The following is a 20195-nucleotide window of genomic DNA, read 5'->3' as shown; positions in this document are numbered from 1 at the left end:
AAGTCTGTACTTACTCATATTTAGTCACTGACGTCAGTTGAAAACAATTAAGCATTTCAGGTTTATGTAGTGACAACAAATATTCAAGCATATCTAAGATTAATTATGCTCATATAGTTAAACGCGCTCTCTTATATTGTACATTTGACGTATTACACAAGAGTTATTTTGTGACCAAATGAAACTTCTTGCAAGGCTGATGTTATTTTTTCTGCTTGCTCGCTATTCCTTCATAGCTCCATTAACAACCAAAGAAAAACATTTTAAATACGTTGTGGGCTTAGAAATGAAATCAGATTTCTTCTGAAAAAGATCAATAAATAGAAAATAATACAGTTTTTTAATTAAATTATTACTTAAAAACAGCATGCATTTTTTCTCAGTATATTCCAAATAATCCGTTTCACACGTACATGTACCCTAAGAATGACGTTTTGTGCCAGAAAGCAGCGTTCTGTTTCCCGTAAGAAGCGGTAACGTCATAATTGTCAGCATGCCGTCAAAACAAAGCAAGTATGGCGGAGACATCCAAGAGTGAATGCTTTTCATTGGAAAAGGATAAAGCATCAGCAGATGTCAAGTGTTCTAGCAGCACTTCCTCAATGTTGAAGACATGCGTGCCAACACTTTCAACGGCAAATGAATCTACGCATTTGTCCCATAGCGATCACGTTGAAGTGACATCTTACAACGAAAAGGAAACGCTGGCTGCCTCGTCGAGCTCAAACCCCGTGAAGATGATATGGGTTGTGCAAAAGAAAAATGGACAAGAAGATTCCACAAATACTAATAATGCTCAGGGTCCTTCGTCTTCCGTTTTGAAGAATCTCCATCTTGATCATCAATATTTGTCAAATGTCGGGCAGGAAATGGCGCCGACCATACAAGAGAAGGCATGCGAACGTCCATTGTTTCCAAAGCAGACGACCAAGGTTTACTCTATTAAACTTGCTAATCCCAATTCACCAAATACCGAGAAAAAACCCCTGCCAAGGATTTTGAATCACACGCGGGATGAACTTCCAGGAACTGAAGAATTTTTAAAACACAGAATGCAAAGAGCTATGGATCTTCTCCGGAAGCCAACAGTTGAGAAATCCCCAAAACGGAGGAGCGATACTGAAGGGTTATCGTGCATACCTAACGCTGCGTCAATTCAGAGTAATTTTCAACGAGTTTTAAACATGACATCATTTCAGCCTATATCAGATGGATCCGATAAAATACAAGGGCTGGATGGGAATTTGTTCGAAGTTTTGAATTACGAAAAGAACGGCAACGACAAAAAGACTATTAAATCCTTGAAAAATTCGGATGAAACGAGAGATGTGGAAAGCGTTACTAGCAAAGAAACTTTTGTAGATAAGTCAAAAAGTGAGGAAAATGATAGTGAAACGGAGAAATTCTTCGAAGCTAAACTTGACTATGCGTTCAGACTTATGTTACAAAGATGGGCTGAATACCTGCAACTGCCACAGGAGGAAATCAGCCAGGTTGACGTTGAAAACGCCAAATATTTTAACTGTACATCTGATGTTATAGAAATGTTGGAAGACAAAGGTCGTTTTGTGTGGCAACTCATTGACGGAATTAGCGTCCATAACTTATACGATAACGTTATTTAACTACGCCAACACAACGCCAAAATGTCTTTTCAAAATACCTACCTCAATCATGAAAAAAACTGATATTTGTAGTTTATGATGTTTTGATTCATCATTTTATGGTTTACATGTCTTCATATTTGTAATTGGGCTGTATAGAATGATGGGTTATAGAATTAGATTTGTACAGGTACATATGCACTGTAAGTCTTAAAAATATTGTTTATAATTTTCTTGAATAACATAAAATAGCAGCAAATAATTCAAATGACTTTATTCATAACTTTTTTCACTTAGTTCCATTGTGATATGATTGACAAATCCCAAAGCAGCAAATTCTGACATCAATATTTCATTATACAAGAATATCAATTTTTTTTATACATGCATTATAAATAACATTAATTCATTTTCACAAAACAAAAATAAACAATTCAATGTCGGACAAGTTTACATGTAACAGGGTCATTCACATTCAAATTGTAAAGCTCTAGGATGGAATAAAATTTGAGGTTTTACTTCAATGAAGAAGAAAGACAACAATGGTATTAAAACAGCACTATATACAGAGACCACTAAGAGTTCTACTACCATGACATACAAGTAACAAATATTTTTAAAGTTCTTGGTGTTAACTACCGGTATATCCATATTTGAGACTTCATATAAAATACAGAAACCACTTAGAATCCTACTACCATGACATACAAGTAACAATTATTTTTCCCACATAAGTCCTTGGTGTAAACCATTCATATTTGTGACTTAGTCCGGTCCACTTGTTCTGACACAGAGCCTTATAATGCCTGAGTCCTGTTTAACAGCCCCCACCCCTGCCTGCCAGGCCTGTGTCCATATATCAGACAGGCACTCCACATCCACCTTCTCCAGGTCAGGACGGCTCATGCTCAGGTAGGTCAAAGGTCGCGCACTCTGCAGTTTGTCATTGAGCGAGTCCAGGAAATCCGAGTTGAGCGGAGATAAGGCCGTGCATCCTTCTGTGACAAGCTGTTCCAGTGGGGAGCTCTGTTTCGCGGACTCAGATAACAAAGCTCCGATGACCTCGGTAGTCAGTTTTGGATTACAGGAGATGTCTAGTCGATGAAGTTTCTTACCAACTGTTACCAACCTTCAAAATATTTGACATATTGTAAGAAAATTAATATAACTGTGATTCCCTGTCATCTATCAGGTGGTAACCTGAACAGTAAAGCATTCGTAAACTGAGGAGTACATACCTGACGAGCTTATCCTTGTCGTCAAGGCCAATCTGACAAGAACTGAGAGTTAGATCAGCCAGCACACTGTTGTCCTGTAAACAAAACTGATCAATCAAATTCAGACTCAATTTGTTTCAAATTTTCCAAAGCAAGTGTTACACAAGTAATGGGTAAGGCTTTCTTTTCCATTTACATGTAATCTTACATGAACCTATATCCTGACAAATTAATACAGTCCCCCGTTTTCCAGGGGAGGGGTGGTCTAATATCCATTTCTCATAACTTTACAATATAAAATATTTAATAACTTAGCATACACTCCCTTTAGATATGTTATTGATATGTGAACGTTGCAGATTTCCAGTGCATTTAAAATGAAGATGTACACGAAGGTAAATTTACTGCATTGTTTTTCTCTTAATGTTAAAGTCTGAATTGCAGATAAACTCAGATATTTGTTATAAATAGCTCATAGTGGAGCTCATTTTTTAAACCATTTAGCAGAATAAGTCAAACACAAGACAACTGCCCTGAAATAAAGACAGAATATGGAGTTGGGCTGTATATGTGAAAGGGTTCAGAAAGCAACGCTCTCTTACATGTTCTCCAACACTTGCTCTCAATCTGTATCATAAAACAGTAATAAAGTAGATTATGTATCAATTTATAGATTGATAATTTGTAGATTTATATCAATTATCATGATTCAAGTAGAATACACTGGGGACAGCTTACCTGACTGAGAAACATTTCAATGTGGTGAAGAAACAGATGGATTACTCCATTGGCCGTCACTGTCCCCGTCAGATTTAGACTGGTCACATGACTGGGATTCAAACAGCACAGCACAAGTTCTACTCCAAGTGCATGGAAACTATTGCAGGAAACATCCAGTGTATGGATACTAGATTCTGAAGAAAAAAAAGCAAATCCACATTCCAGTTTACTCAGCCTGTACATGTACATACCAACAAGGTTGATGTTACAGTGTAACTCCCTGTATACTAGTAGTAAAAAATTTTAACACAAAAGTATATAATCACAGGCACTTGTTTCTTACATATGTTTCTTTAGTACTCAACAAGTGCCTGTGTATATTTAAGAAATAAACAATGTTATTTAGTGAACATGGCGTTATGAATAGCAATTGCTCTGCTGGCATATTCCATGATGCGCACTATAGCAGAGCAGTTGCTATTCATAACGCTATGTTCACTAAATAATCGTTGTTTATTACTTATATCTGCATTTTACCACTCGCAAATGCCCTGTATAAGCCTAGACCTTGACATTTAGCTATTGCATCAAAAATAAACATTCAGACTGTAATGTATTTTAATTTACATAGATTTGTTAACAGAATCAATGATACTGTGGAATCATTTAATTTCCTGGGGGCCAATTTTCGTGGATTGTTGGTTTTTTGCTTGTTCGTGGGGATCTAATTTCTTGGATCAGTCAGTTTTCAGTTTCAGTAGGTAAACCAAACCTTTTATTATTAGTTTTCGTTGAGGATGTAAATTTGTGGGCGAGAGCTTCCCACAAATACCACGAAAATTGAGCCACCACGAATTCTAATGATTCCACAGTATGTTATAACAGTAAATCTTTTAAAATGTTATTGTAAGACAGGTTTTAATATTAAATACATCAATTTTATGGAGTTGGAGAAAAACACATGATGTATCGTATAGTGGTTTAAATCTATAACCTCATGGAAAAGTATATGACGTCACACCTTTATGACGTCATAGTATACAGACGGAGCAATTGCGATTATAGAAAAATAATTGCAGTTCCTCCCTATGGACTTACAGTGGGAAGGAACAATGCATATACAAATATATATCTATGATCACAAAAGTTTTAAAAGCTTTAAAACAATTATGCGCTTTTCTTAGAAAAACTATGATAGATACTATGAAGGCAATATATCATACTCTCTAGAAATAAGAAATGATCAGAGAAAGAGAAACATGGCTTACTTTTGACAGTTTCCACAAGACTAAGTCGGTTTTGCTGGAACAGGTTTGAAGTGAAGCCACAGGAGGAGAGTTCTAAAGTTTCCAGGCTTGGCAAGGAGGAGATAACTGTGTTGAGCAGGGAACAGCAGGTGTCCCCTAGCCAGTTGTTACTGAGTGACAGGTGCTGCAATTTCTGTAAAAATCATAGAGTATGAAATTAGGTTGCTAGTGGTAAGAACTTGAGCAATTATGAAAATGGAGAGCTCTCTTAACCTTTTTCACTTCCAGTATTGTTTGGATGAACAAAGAAAGAATAAAAATTCTGACTTTTAAATGCCATGTCAGCAAAAAGCAAAGTGTTCTGACCAAAGCTGACTGCATCACCGCAAAACACCTTCTAATCTTATATCATAAAAATACTACATGTACTAATACTGTGTATTTTATAAGTAAGAAAGTGGTTACTGGTTTATTTCTTCTACTAATTACATGTATCAGTAGTCAGTTGTGTAGTTTTGTGGAAGATATTTTTATTATTCAAACTGTTAGGCTTATTTGTAACAATTACAAATTCAACCTCATTTAAAATTCAAACAATTTACTTTTAGTATACAATTCGAATAAGAAAGTCTTATGCAAGCTTCATCAGCACAAATTTGAATGTTCAGTATAGAAAGATGACAGTAAAACTGACGACAGAAAACACTGGAGAGAATTCTCCTAGTTGTAACAATTAATCTTCAAATGAACTAGACAATGTTGGAAAAAACTAGTAAATTAGCCTTTATCCTACTGCATTATACAAAGCAGATTGCAGGTTTGATGGTTTATACATGATTTACCTTTGGTGCACCTGTTCCTGCTTCTTCTCTGATGGAGGAGACACAGTCAGCCAGGGCCTTCAGTCCTGCTTTAGTTACCCCGTTACAGGACAGATCGAGGCTGGTCAGACCGGTGAGGGACCTCAACACAGACAGAAGGTCCTCCAGACCCTGGTCACCAAGACGGTTACCTGTCAAACAGGACAAATACATACACTATGCTGATACAATATCCATGTAATAACAAGAGCAGCACTCGTAATATAAACATACAATATGATCCAATTATAAATACATTAAATGTATTATGCTCTTGTCGAAGTGAATGATCATCCATTCAATTTTTTTTTAGAGCACCTTAAGGATTTGCAGCAATGGCTGAATGTTTCATTGTTCAAAATAAGTAAGTTTTGATTATTCATATCAGTGTATATATTACCGGTAAAGAGCCACTTTAGGTTTGGAGAAAACAATTGCATGAAAAAAAAAATCATTATTTGCTTAATGAAATATTGTAGATTCATATAGGGTTATGAGAATATGGAATACCTTTGAGACATAATTCTGTGATGCTCTGCTGGAACTGTAAAGCCTTGAAAATTGGTTTCAACTGCATTGGTCGAAGTGCTAAGTTCTGGAAATCAAGCTTGCCTCCATTTGAATTTGACTGAAGCAATATAGACTTGATATTTCTGTAGCTCTCTGAAAAATATATTTTATTGCTAATTCATTAAATATAAATAATGGGAAAAATTATATTTAAAAAGACACTTTAAATGGAGAATTCAACATATTTTGTTGTATATGTATCTGCACTGTAGCTGAATTATTGTTATTCCTAATTATAAATCCTACTTCTTAATAAATTTCTTTCATAGTCATATTAATCCTAACAGAGAAATACATATGCCCAGCCATCACAAACTTTTCTCAAGCCTGAGTATTGACCTCAAATTCATTCACTTCTTTGTAGGATTTAAGTTAAGAACTGAGTTAAGCAATTTGAAAAATTTGGTGAATGTAAGGCCAACACATCCATGTGTAACCATCTTTGAACTGTCCCACTTCATGTGTCAAATGGATAGAAAATGACTTCATTTACTAAAATTGATTTCCTCTACAACTGATGACTATAACAGGGATTGATTGACTTACTACAGGATAACTCCTGACAGGATTGTTCATACTGCTGAGACATTGGTAGCAAGTCCATGTGTTCTATTATGGCCTTAATCTGAAATCAAAGCATATTTATAAATACACGTATGTCCTTTTTTACAAAATATCTATCTTTGATCTGTACACTAAGAAAAATATACATGTACATAAACTTGATGTTAAAACATGTCAAATCTGACAAAATCTGAAGAGCCTTATGAATAACGACAAGATGTAACAGTTACCTCCTCCTTTGATGAGAGGAGCAGGGTGACTGGATCATCTGGACTCAGTACCGATCCGTCTCCCAGCTGGATACTGAGGGCACACTGTAATCCGGTCAGTCGCTGGTACCTGGAAGCTGTCTCCTGAGCCAGCCATGTCACTGTGCTGTTCAAATCTCTATAGAGAAATATAAACCCTGATAAACATATCTTGTATCTTCTTAAACAGCGTAGTAAGTGACCAAAAGCATTTAACTGCACTTATGTAATATGTCCATTCAAATACTAAACCATTTACATATCTAATCATAACTTTGCTTGACATGTTGTATGTTATATGTGGATATGCAAAAAAACGATTTTATAGGAGTATCCTCAAAGGTATGACTCTTCACACTAACAGTGCATGTATAAGTATTCTCTTTTGAATATGTTTAGGTAAAATACATAAAAACAACCTAACAGGTGGATGAGAGCCTGGAGTACTAATACCTTAGACTTACTTTTCAAAGACAGGGACAAGAATTTTCAAATCTTTGACTCTGACTCGCAGAGATCCAACAGGGAATGCCACAGACTGAGTCAGTAAACCAGGTGCCACCTGACTGGATGGAAGATTAGCACTAGGATTCAGTTCTGAAGATACAGGTCTCAGTGGACTAAGATTTGAATTGGCATTCAGGGGAAGTCTTGAAGTCCCTGCAGCACTGAGATCTCCATTAACATTCTCATCGGTTACTAAACTATTTGATTTCCTGACTCCAAAATTTGTCAACTTCATCTGTCTGGGTTTTCTTGACAGTCGATTTGACCTTGGCCTAGTCTCTACACTGTCGTTACTGTTTTCGCTTTCACTAATCACACAAAAATCATTTGGTAGAGATCCAATATCCTCATCTTGATAGTCCAGAGAAGGTAGAACTGTCACAGCATTTATATCACTCTCTTCAGTATCACTTAAACTCCGGAATGGCTCTTGATCACTTGTATTCTTTTTCCTCTTTGGAGCTCTCTGACTAGTTTGACTTGTAGAAAACACATCGTTCACATCCAACCTCCGTTTTTTATTGGCCGGTCTCATATCGTCAATTAACCAATCATCATCTGGAGTTTCCTCTTCTGCTAAAAATGGTTGGACCTCTTTTGGTGCTTGCGAATTTCTTGGTTGCGAGGGAGACAACATCTTAGTTGCACTCAGCCCTACTCCTTTGATGGCGCTTCTATAGAAGTCTGTGGCCCGTTTTGGGGCCTTCTCTTTTTGAAGTCTAGGATTGGGATATGTCTCCTGTGAGTCATCTGTTAATAGAGTAGCTTCTGGCTCTGTCATTTCTTCACTCTCAGACCCTGATGACAAAGTTCTCCTAAAAAGAAAAAAAAAGCTTTACATGATTTATATAAACTGCACAGGAAAGTCTTTATGACATGTACATGTATAAACAGCTTGATAATGTGCAAAGCATAGTCATATATGTACATAGATCAAAATGGAAATTGGGGGGGGGGGGGGGGTGTTGTTGTTAAAAATAATAAGAGCAGTTTTGGTCACTTCAAGTTCATGAATCAATGAATAAAAAAACTTTGCATCTGGCCTATTATTGTTTAATTTATCAATTCTAATTTATTATGATATACAGCTCTAATAAAAGGTATAATTATACATAGTTTTTAAATCATTTAATAAATAAATTCAGTTCATTATTGCAACATTAAAGCCTTCCAACTTTTACCATAGGGTTAATGTTAAATTAAAACAGATCCTCTGAAGTCTATATTCAAAGCAGTCATTACCTCAGATTTCGTTCATTTGCTTTTTTTGGACGAGTCAACAATGGCATAGCACTGGAGGACTGGGCAGACAGTCCCTGGTTCTCTTCTCTCACTGATATATGACCTGTTAAAGAATATCAATGATGCACTGTATAATTTTTTAAATTGTAAATCCGACTGCATGTCTGCTTCAAATTTTAAAATTCTAATCATAAGAGTCAATATACAATATACATATACATTGTACAGCTTTCTTGCTCCCTCTCAATCATAACCTACAGATAATTTTTCAAATACACATACATGTAAAATAAAATACAGTTCAAAAGAAAAGAAGGTAGTGTATTTTGAAACTGAATACTGTATATGTACTAGCATGTAAATAGCCTATAAATGGGTATCAACAGAACAAGCAAAGGTACACTGAAATATAACATATTACATAGGATAGAATGAACTATACATGCACATACTAGGAAGTTTCCTCTGCAACTTGTTCTCCAGTTCGGTGTAGCTGGCCATGAGTTCATCAGTCATTGTGTCACAACGCTGCCTCCAAGCTCTCAGACAGTCCAGTGCTGTATTGTTCTTGTGAAGTAATGTGATTTTGTTAACACTTCAATCTCTTAACACTTAAAAGCATATTTGTTTGTTGAATAAATTGACAAAATTCTTGTTTTGCTTCATTAAAGGATTTACCCAGGTATTAAAACTATGATATAAATGTATGATAAAGTTACAATGTAAAGATAGGCAAAGAGATAGACAAATCAAGAACTACATTTACCTGGTATATAAACAAAACCATGTACTTGTGGATCAAACATTTCCAAATAAAAAATGTTTGCACACAGAATATAAGACACAAAAACTTCATTGCTACAAAGAAATTCTTAAAATTGGACTCCCTTACCCCATCGTCTTTAGCTAGCACATTTGCTCCTTTTGAAATCAACAACTCCATGACTTCCATATTGCCACAGCTGGCAGCATCAATGAGGGGCGTTACCCCACCACAATGCTGCCCCCCACGGTCATTTACTGCTGCTCCATGCTCCAGTAGATACTGCACAATCTCAAGGAAGTCATGGTTGGCTGCCTCATGTAGAGGAATCCAGCCACAGTGATCCCTAGGGTTGACAGGGTGTCCCTGTTTGTAAGAAATTAGAGAAAACATAATATATTTTAGAGTAGAAAATAAAACCAAATCCCCTATATATAAATGCATAATTGTATCTATGTGCATGTATTTTTTTCCTTTTTGTTTTCCTTTCAATGGGAGGAATTCATTTATACTCTTGAAGCAGTTCAACTAACCAAATTTTTAATCATCCTTGATTTTACTTATCACAATACCTTTGGTAAATTCAGGATTTTAAATTTTCAAAAGTATAAAATACTTGTAATCAGCCCAACCTGTTCTATGAGTTTTTGCACTTTCTTGAGGTTTCCCTCGATACAGGCTCTGTGTAAGGGAGTTTCACCTTTTTCATTTCTCTGGAAATCAATCAAACAAGTGCTTAAAAACACAAGAACAAATGAAAACGTATGTGGACAAAATTACATTAAGATAACTAGTACTCAGTATTTCATCATCAATGAATTCCTGCCATCCCTCTGCAGAATATACCCAGAAACCATGAACCAGCGATTATGTGTACACAAATGAAGTCAAGCAAAACACAATACACAAATCTATGCACTGGTAGTCCTTATTTTTAATGATGAACAATATTTTTATATAGATGGAAATATGGTTTTTGTCACCTTGGTAGAAGCCTTGACCCGCCTGGCTCGGCCTGTAGCACTGGTGGCTACATCCGCTGACACCTCATCATCTGTCACATCTGAAACAGGTTTAATTCTACAGTCACTGTCATAACAAAAGAACAGTGATAAACATCACAGGAAATTTCCATTTGGACATTGTCCACATTTACATGAATCATATGCAACTGATTAGCAATCCTTTGTAAGTACAGTACAGATCTTTACCTTGTTACAAGTTTGCTTTGTTTTAACTCATTTTACGGCAATGATCTTGAAATACAGAACCAAGAAAATAACTATTCACTTGAAATAGAGTAGAGCCTATCTAAAGACAAGAAACATTTTAAGGTTCATTATTCCCCAAGCATACCTGACTCTGACAACTCTGAGATGCTGAGCTGGGCGTCGTCGTCCTCTGGGTACAGCTTCTGACTGTCCCTCTCGTCATCACTAAACTCATCAGAGCTGTCAATGTCATACTTTTCCTTGACTAGCTTCATCTGCTCAGAGGTCTGCTTCAGGTGCCCTTTCTTATTAAAGCTTCTCTGAACTTCTGTTAATGCTTTCAGCACATGAAACTAAAATATATCTTCCATTATCAATCTAATTTCATTTCATTGCCTTGGAAAATTAAACCAAACAGTTGCAATAAATACAATACATACTAAAGAAGTGATATCAATTATCATTGTCACTCCATCTGTGTGTGGAATATCCCTTTGCTTTCTATACATGTAAATCTACTTACCTCTAACAGATGATGCTGGGCCTTTTTAGCAAGTTTATAGGCCTTGAGGTAGGTATCACTGATCTTGTCATAATCCTGTCCGTCAGAATACTCAATCTCAGCTATGTTCAGAAGAGTTTTACAGACCTACAAAACAATGTAATCACACAGATTAATGCAAAATAAGAAAATTATAAAGCAATTATCTAATAAGTACACTGCAATACCACTACTTACCAAAAACATTTACTTTCTAAAAATTTCAATTATTATAAGTACACATATTCCACATTAATGTGATTAATTATTTTCAACTTCAAAGATCCAATCCCTACAGTAAGCACAAATTTTGGCAATTTTAATTTGATCCTCTATGTGAGTGAAAGTGTCCAAAAGCACATCCATTTAATCTTGTATCCTTCTATCCTTCGAGTCAATCAATATACAAGATGTAAAAAGATCTCTTTTGCCATTATTACTAAATTGCATCAGTGATGTTATTTTTAGCTGCAGGTCTGTAGCTCCCGGTCTGAAAAAATTCTTATGGATGACCTGGGAGCTAGAGTTCATTACATGTCAAAAAGTTTAATTTACAGTGCAGAAAAAAATTCCACTACTTTTGGACAGATTAACTATATTTCCGAACACATTCTGTACAAATGTTTGATTCCATAAAATTCCTCGGAGATTTTTACTACAGATATCTTCACTTTACTTGCCTCTTATATTCTTTCACACATCATCACGGCCTCGTAAAGTAAAGGGGTGCAGTTTGTTTACGTGGAAAAATGGTGACTCTCAATCTTGATATGAATTTAACAACATTTTTTTATTGTTTTGTGCGCCGTAAATTACAGTTTTTTACTAACAGAGCCTTACAGAGGCACTGAAGCTCCCAGGTCATCCATCCAAATTTTTTTCAGACTGGGAGCTACAGACCTGCAGCTAAAAATAACATTACTGATGCATTTTCTGTAAACTTCAGTTTTAGTTTTCTGTATTTTATTACCTGTGTAGCATCATCTCCTCTTGCTTCAATTTCTTTATTGTAATACAAAATGGCATTTTTGTATTGCTTGTCATCAGCATATGTTTGTGCCAAAGATACATAAATTGGAATGAAGTCCTTTAAAGGTTTTTTTAAATCTTCAGCACATTTGAGCTAGAAAAAGAGATGTCATGGAAAAAATCACTCCATAAATTTAACACGCAAATCGAATGAAGGTATATCAAAGTCATGCAGTGCATTTCAAATTCATCACATTTAGTACATGTATTACAGAAATCTCACTAAAATGACAAATCTAAATATACAGCCTAACAATACATTATCAAAATTCCTTTAAAGTACTATGTCAATGTCACACTTCCTCTTACCATTTGCAGGTAATACTCGATGGCCTGCTTGAAGCTACCTGCCTCGGCTGAGCAGTCACCCAGACTTTCAAAAAGTCGGAGTCTGGCATCACAGGGGGTTGTGGGGGTCATTTCCAATGATATTGTTGCCTCCTCTAGCTTTGTAACTACAAGCATAATAATTTGCAAGTTTGAATGAATGAACTCTTTATACATCTAAATATGTTTTCCAATTATTTTTTATTAAAAACAGGTACATAATGTAAATACAGGAAAGATTTTAAAAACAAAAAATTATTTATGTAAACTAATAAATATTTAATCACAAGCTGTTTTCTACAGAACTATTTATCTAAACAGATCATTTATCTAAACTAACTGATAAATGTTTAATCACAAACTGTTTTCTACAGAAGGCTATTAAACCATACATCATTAATATTAATAACTAATCACCCAATAATCATGATAATATTTAAAAAAAATAACTATGCTCCTGATATATTAAAAACTTTCCTATCCAAAGATACACATAATTTCAGTCAAGTCATTTCACACACCTGAATGAAACAATTTTCTCAGGTTCTCTGTCTCTGCTGTGGAGCAAAGTTTATAGGCTTTTTTCAAAGCATGCTTGCTGCTGCCAAAATCACCAATTTGACAGGAAATCTACGAGAAAAGTGAATTATAAATTAGACACATGAATAAACAATTATAAACATATACATGTATCACACATTTGTCCTAGAACTTTTAGAGAGAACAATCTATGGATACAATTCCATACGTCATCTGTTACTGTCAAGTCTCCTATTAATGTTACATTGTATTCCTTTCACTCAAGTGTAATTGCATAAACTACAGGCTATATGCTGAAACTGAGCTATGAGCTTTATTTCATTAGAAATACTGTGATTTTCAGCCAGTTGACATACCATTGCTTTAGTGGTCAATGTGTCACATTCTAACTGCTTGTCCCTCAGTTTGACAGCGATTTTCTGGGCAGCGTCTAGGAAGCGTATAGCCTGGCTAAGATTTCCACTGCGCTGATACATGCTGGCAAGACACATCCGACATCTGTATAAATCACTGTCAAGGTGGTGGTGCCTACAAAAATACAGTTAAATTTCACAGACTGTACATGTAATATGCATTTTGGTTTTCTAAACCAAACTTTAAATACTTACTCTGCTAAAGTGATAGCTCGCTTCAGATTGTCTGCACACAGTTTAGTATCTTCAAGACCATCATGCACTAGACCTTCATAAAATATTCATGAATATACGTTATGCATAAACTTAAGTATCATTATTCATTTCATAAACATTGTATACTTCCAGTTTCCATAATTATTTGAAAAGAATCTAATTTAAATCAAACATATCAATGTATAACAAAGTAAGACTATTTTTTCGGGCCAGATTTCATTACAATGTGATGATTCAAATGAAAGCTTCTGAATATAAAATTTAGTACTCCTTATGTGGGAAAAAATCATCAGAAGATTATAAATGAATATGCAGCAATATTTACACTTAATAACATTAAACAGTGGTTGAAATTTAAGAATATCTTATTCTGAGATAAATCTATACCTATATTTAGATAAAGCCTAGCCTTCATCTCAAAATATTCCACTTCCTTGACATTCCCTTTAACTTTTAAATCCTCACAGACATGGAGACTTTTGTGGAAGGCGTCCAGGGCTTTGTGTAGGGCCGCGGTAGTAGTCTCGCTGTTGTTGCTGTTCTCACTTTTAATGAAGTAAGTTCTTCCTGGAAATGGCAGCCAAGAAAACAGGTGAAATATATTTATTTTTTCTTCTGTATGTGTTTATTTTTCACAAAACAAAAATTATTCATTTGATAAATATTGAAAAAAAAATTACCAACTAAAATTATCAAAGCTCTTAAATTTCTGAATTAAACAACAAAACAAGTACAGTCCAATATTTCCTTATCATCTGAACCTATACCTAATCCCTCTTATATCTTAAAGATTTTTTCTGAGTCCAACAGAGTCATAACTGTATATTACATGTATTTATGTATTATATTTTTACCGATGGTTGCCCAGGCTCTTTGTTCCTCAATAAGATTGTCACATTTTTTGGCCAGGTTAAGATGGCGCTGCTGGAACTGTAGGGCTTCTTCATAGTCCTGCAAGTCACAGTAGTTCTCTCCTATTTTCCGACAAGCCACAGCAGCTCCGATGCTGTCATCCAAGGCTTCACACAGGCTTAGTTCCTGTTCATGTTCTTGTTTTGCTTCTTCAAATTTTCCTACACAATGTAAACTTGGCTATTTATAGCAAGCAAAGACCATCATTTTTCACAGCACTATCATCTACCTAATATGATAATTGTAAACAAAATATAATGAAAAGATTTTGTTACAGGACTGGATTATAAGAAATAAATAACATTTGAAAAGTCTCCATCATGATTGGTGCTTTAAAATTGTTTTCATTTAGTTCTGCACACGCACTAAATATCACATTAGAATCATCGATAACCGAAAGAGGAACATCAGATTATATCTCACCAATTTTAGCAAGTAACTCTCCTAAATAATTTGCTAATGTAGCAACTTCCTTCAAATTTCCTTTTTTATCTGCTTTCAACTTGTCTTTTCTAAGCTCTGAAAAAAATATTCAGGTAAATTATGAATAATTATTTTCTCAAGTAACACTTAGAAAATGAATTACACATACTAGTTTTCATGATTGTTGCAGAATAACCTCCAAGGTCAAGAAATGTTTTAAAATCTAAAAATATTCAAAACAAGATTTTGCGACAGAGGAGGTTATCCTGCATCATTAACGATAACAATAACTACTGACAGCTCAGATATTTCAAATGATTGATTCTCCTAAAGAGAGACGGACAAGGTCATTTAGACTGCCCCAAAGGTTTTATTAGTATGCCTATCGATCACAGGCTACCATTTAGACTGATGTGCAGATGACATATTATTTTGTTGAATATTATAATATATACACTTTCCTTATTAATAGATATATTTGAATCATGTTTAATTTTTTTATGGGGGTAATTTAATATGATTATTATTACAATTCTGTATTTATTGTACATGATAACATGCAGTGTAAATGTGCTATGAAGGTCCTTGGAACAGCAGCATTGAACTCCTCGAAATAAACATATGAGGCAATACACATCGTTTTGACTGGAACTAAAATGTAAAATTGACGTGGTTTTAAACTTATTACGGTTTGAAGTAAAATTTTCGTGATCATTGCCAGAAAAATAGGTATTTCTGATCCGATAATTTACTGTGGACGTTTGTGGTATATTGGAAAACAATGTGCGCGGCATCTCTTTGATATCGGCAATAAATGTAGTAGAATTTATAATATAAATCAGCTGAGTTAACATTTGTTAAACACGGTTAATCTTGTTCCAGTATTGTAAGACCACGTTTTATTTGTTCATGTGTTTGTACATGAAATATAAAAATTACTTACTTTCTATTTCTTTTTCATCTTTAGAGTACATTTCTTCATATATTCTTAGATTAATTAACTAATTATCGACATTGCATTCCCCGCCAATTTCTTGTGTTTTCCAGACGATATTTCTTGAACATCAAACCCGATTCGAACTTGTTTGTGATCGAGATCGACATACAGGTTTAGAAAGACCCACCACAAAAAGCGTTTGTAGCGACCACACTTTTATGATTTGTAAGGATTAGAATGGATAACAATCAAGGTGAAATACAATGGGTTGGTGCATCCAATGGACTATGCATGATAATCTATGATTTATACATGTACATGATGTATAGCTCTGGGACAAAACCAATCAGTATATTAATGAACTGTATCAGCACTATATTGCTGTTCAACTGTTCAGAATAGCTTGTTAACGCTTTTTAATTGCATAAAATGTTCACAGATATAATTTTAAAGATTTGGATTAAAATTACATTGTATATAATTGAATTTTATTTTTGCACAGAGGAATATTCAATTTCTTCCTTTTTATGCAAGATCATTTATAGCTCTTTTTGCAAAGTAGGAATCTTAAATACATCAAAAAATGTTCCAAGTTGAGTAAAAAGCACATCATAATTTAACTTTTTTCCCCTGACATAATTGTCCATAGAGCTTGAAATCCATGCATTGTATACAAACTGTAAGTCCTCAGGGTCTATTCATACTGTAAATGTCTAGTATGGTACTGGTAGGGAGTATATTTTTTCATAATGAGAAAAATAAGTAGCATAAAGTGCCTGTGACAATGTATTTGTGCCATACATATAAAAAAAAAGTTCTCTTTAAAAACACATCTACATGTATCAAATGGTTTCTTTTTCAGGTACAGAATTAAAGTTGTTGGATTTTTCAAAATCTCTTCAAGTTGCACGAGCACTGGAGTCCTTGGTGTTACGTGGGTTTGGACCTCAGGGTCTGCAGACATTGATGTGTACGTCCACTGGTCAGGTCTTGGTAACAAACAATGGGGCCACCATCTTCAATGCACTACATATTGGACATCCAGCTGGAAGATTGATGGTAAAAGCTATTGACAAAATGATTCAGTACACTGGAGATGGGAGTAAAACTTTCATTGTAATGCTGTCAGAAATTTTACAACAGATTGACTGTAAATACACAGAAAAGGATCGAGGGAAGCTGATAAGGGGAGTAACTCATTTTACTCATAATGTTTTCCCTGTACTGCAAAAGCAAGTGTTAGACCACTCAAGAACATCCAGTTTGATTAATGATAAGAAGGCATTTTGTGATAGCTTTGATGGTGTGTTGAGAAGTGTTATATCACCACATTATTCAGCAAGAGTTGTGGAAAGTTTAGTAACCACTGTGACATCATCATTCAACTTTGACCTGCCCTCTGACAGTTTTTATGAACAAGTTTTCATAATAACTCAAAACTTTAGTCAGTTTGTGATTAAAACTGTTGGTCCGTCAGTTACAGATTCTACAACATTAGATTCATTCATCATTCAAAGAGATTTTGCTCTTCACTTAAATTTGTGTCCAATGGAAAAAGTAAGATTTGTGATTCTGATGTGTTCAATTGAAGAGCAAGTTAAACAAGAGGATAATGAATCCATTTACCTTTCAACAAATGATAGTTTGAGAAATTTTATGCTGTACCAAAGAGAAAGAGTGGATAAATTTGCACAGATGTGTGTGGAACAAAAAATAAATGTTGTGATAAGTTCTGTTGGTATACCCAAATATTGTTTGCAAGTACTTGCTTCACACAACATATCAGTGATACATTATCTTGAAGAGGAAGATGTAGAATTCCTCAGTCAAATGTGCAGAAAACATGTCATTTTAGAATTCCCAAGAGTACAATTTTCCGAGAAGGAAATATTTGTAGCCTCATCTTGCCAGAGAGTGATTATCGGTGGTAAACCATGTGTTCAGCTGACACCTTGTGGAGAAGGACTTGCCCCCTATACCAAAACCCTCATCCTAGCAGCACCTACTGACAGCTTGTGTGGACAACTGTATACAGTAATTCATAAGGCCATCAAATCTGTGTATTTATCTCTTATCCTCAGTGAGGGCCCATCCTGCTCATCAGCAACCATTCCAGGGGGAACCAGTTTTGAATTGATGTGTAGTCATTTTTTAACTACCGGTAGATGGTGTAAAAGTAAAACACTTGTTGATGAGGGTGTTCAGATGGCTAGCATACTTGCAGAGGCTTTTGTAGGGGTGGCCAGAATTCTACACAGAAATGTAACCGAAACTACACAAAACCAAACTCGTGATTTTCTTATCAAACTCTCCAGAGTTTGGGAGAGAGATGCTGATATGGACAGCCTGCATTGTCTGGGGTTTGACAGGAGAGGGACTCTCAGAGACATGGATAAAGAGGGAGTACTGGAACCCATCGCTCTTAAGTTTCATCTAGTCTCCTGTCTGATGGACTTGTTATGCACATTACTGAAAACTGATGGCATAATTGGAACATAAAATAAAATACATGGTTGACTGGATATATGATTTCATTATTTTTTATTTTATTTTTTTAATATTTTATTTGAATTTATCAGAATATAATAGAACCATTTTAGCAAGAGCTTGGACTTTGGGTAGTTGTGACAAACGGCAATGTGATGTAGGACTGGCTATTTCATTGTTGACCACTCAACTATCCATGGTTCTTTGAAATCAACAAAACACTACAAACAGTCGCCTACACTTGTGATTGAAGGGGTAGTACCTTTTTCTAAAATACAGATACCGGTACCTATCTTAGAATATACTAAACATATGTACTGATTTTATAATGTGTCACCTCTAATTTGTTAAAAGTTCAGGAAACCTTCAGCGAGTTAATATTTTGGGTCGTGCTTCCTCCAGACAAAGCAATGCATCTTCGCGTAAACAGCATGTAATGCTAATGAAGAGTTCTGTTTATCTTGGATGCGTTCATACTCGGAAGTTATACAAGATGTTTGAAATAAAAAAAAAAACAGGTCATATATATGTGTATATAATTATAACTAATTATTCTTATCGTGCTTTTAGTGAAAAGGAAAAAATATATTTACAACATGGGGAATCGATTCTAGATTCAGCGACCGCAAAATTTTTAAAATCTACTCGTTACCACATGGCCAATGTGCAACAAATCCTTGCAATTTTTTTTAATTATTTAGCTACATACATGAGTATTTTAGAAAAGTCACTAAATATGATATATTCGCTTGATTTTCTGTACGAAAACAAATTTAAACTAAAATGAATTCAATGTAAATCTGTACTATAGAAAGACTGTGGAACATAATTTTAAACGGGTATAAATCAAATACTTAAAAATGTAACTTTTTACTGCATACTCATCATTTCCCCATAAATCACAAACCTGAAAATACCGACTCCTCAAGACTATATGTGCATAAAATAAAAATAACCCTAAACTCCCCCACCCCCCCCCCCCCCCGCCCGCACACAGGCTCAAGACAACCAGTCACGCACACAACAAATACCGGTACTTGTTCGCATAATCATCGTAGGTAAAGATTTTATTTGGGTTATTTGTTTTGGCTTTTGGGGGGGGGGGGGGGGGCTGCTTATTGTATGATAATTGTTATAGTGCCAGGCTATATGTACAAAAAATTCTGCCATTTAGTTGTGTTTGTTTCCTATTATTAGATTACAGTATCTTTTTATCAATGATTACTTGAAAAATCTTTGTATGAATTTGCGATGGCATCAGATCACGGACCTTCAGGTCCCGAGTTCTAATATACTTCAGATAAATTTTTTATGCACTTGTTAGTTGCCTGCATATTGCAAATATATTTAAATTTAAGTATACCCAAAGGTGAGATTTTGTTTGTCATTTTCAAATCATATATGATAGAATATCATACCTTTTAAATGTACATGTAACTACTTGTAGGTTTTATTTTTAATAACTTATTTGTGAACGAAAACATGACAGGGCCTTGTTTATAGTGCAAGGAATTGTAAGCCCTGTATCTTGCTCACAACTCTTCAACTGACATTTTTTGCATTGTTGGCAAAGGATAAAAAGTAAGCTTTGTTAACATATAACATAGTAGTTAAACA

General features: G+C 34.9%; 2 protein-coding genes across 2 annotated transcripts; one reads left to right on the top strand and one right to left on the bottom strand.

Moving 5' to 3' along the window:
- Window positions 1-1861: 1861 nt before the first annotated feature.
- Window positions 1862-16238, bottom strand: LOC105341624 (tonsoku-like protein). Its single transcript, XM_011448239.4, has 25 exons — window positions 16098-16238; window positions 15155-15250; window positions 14674-14892; window positions 14207-14386; window positions 13799-13871; window positions 13547-13718; window positions 13172-13280; window positions 12633-12778; window positions 12265-12417; window positions 11277-11402; window positions 10899-11106; window positions 10526-10605; window positions 10175-10255; window positions 9672-9908; window positions 9232-9346; window positions 8780-8882; window positions 7495-8352; window positions 7013-7169; window positions 6765-6843; window positions 6159-6311; window positions 5631-5800; window positions 4810-4981; window positions 3560-3735; window positions 2843-2916; window positions 1862-2733 (listed from the first exon to the last, which is right to left on the bottom strand). The coding sequence occupies exons 1-25, from the start codon at window positions 16126-16128 to the stop codon at window positions 2370-2372; spliced, it is 4332 nt and encodes a 1443-aa protein (XP_011446541.3). The 5' UTR covers window positions 16129-16238; the 3' UTR covers window positions 1862-2369.
- Window positions 16211-18613, top strand: LOC105341621 (Bardet-Biedl syndrome 10 protein homolog). The gene is made up of 2 exons (XM_011448215.4): window positions 16211-16344; window positions 16954-18613. The coding sequence occupies exons 1-2, from the start codon at window positions 16329-16331 to the stop codon at window positions 18588-18590; spliced, it is 1653 nt and encodes a 550-aa protein (XP_011446517.3). The 5' UTR covers window positions 16211-16328; the 3' UTR covers window positions 18591-18613.
- Window positions 18614-20195: the final 1582 nt, after the last annotated feature.

Source organism: Magallana gigas, chromosome 3 (assembly GCF_963853765.1).
Source record: "Magallana gigas chromosome 3, xbMagGiga1.1, whole genome shotgun sequence".
In the NCBI taxonomy this organism is placed as follows: domain Eukaryota; kingdom Metazoa; phylum Mollusca; class Bivalvia; order Ostreida; family Ostreidae; genus Magallana; species Magallana gigas.
The sequence above is the reverse complement of the archived record's forward strand: the minus strand, read 5'-3'. Positions and strand labels throughout refer to the sequence as shown.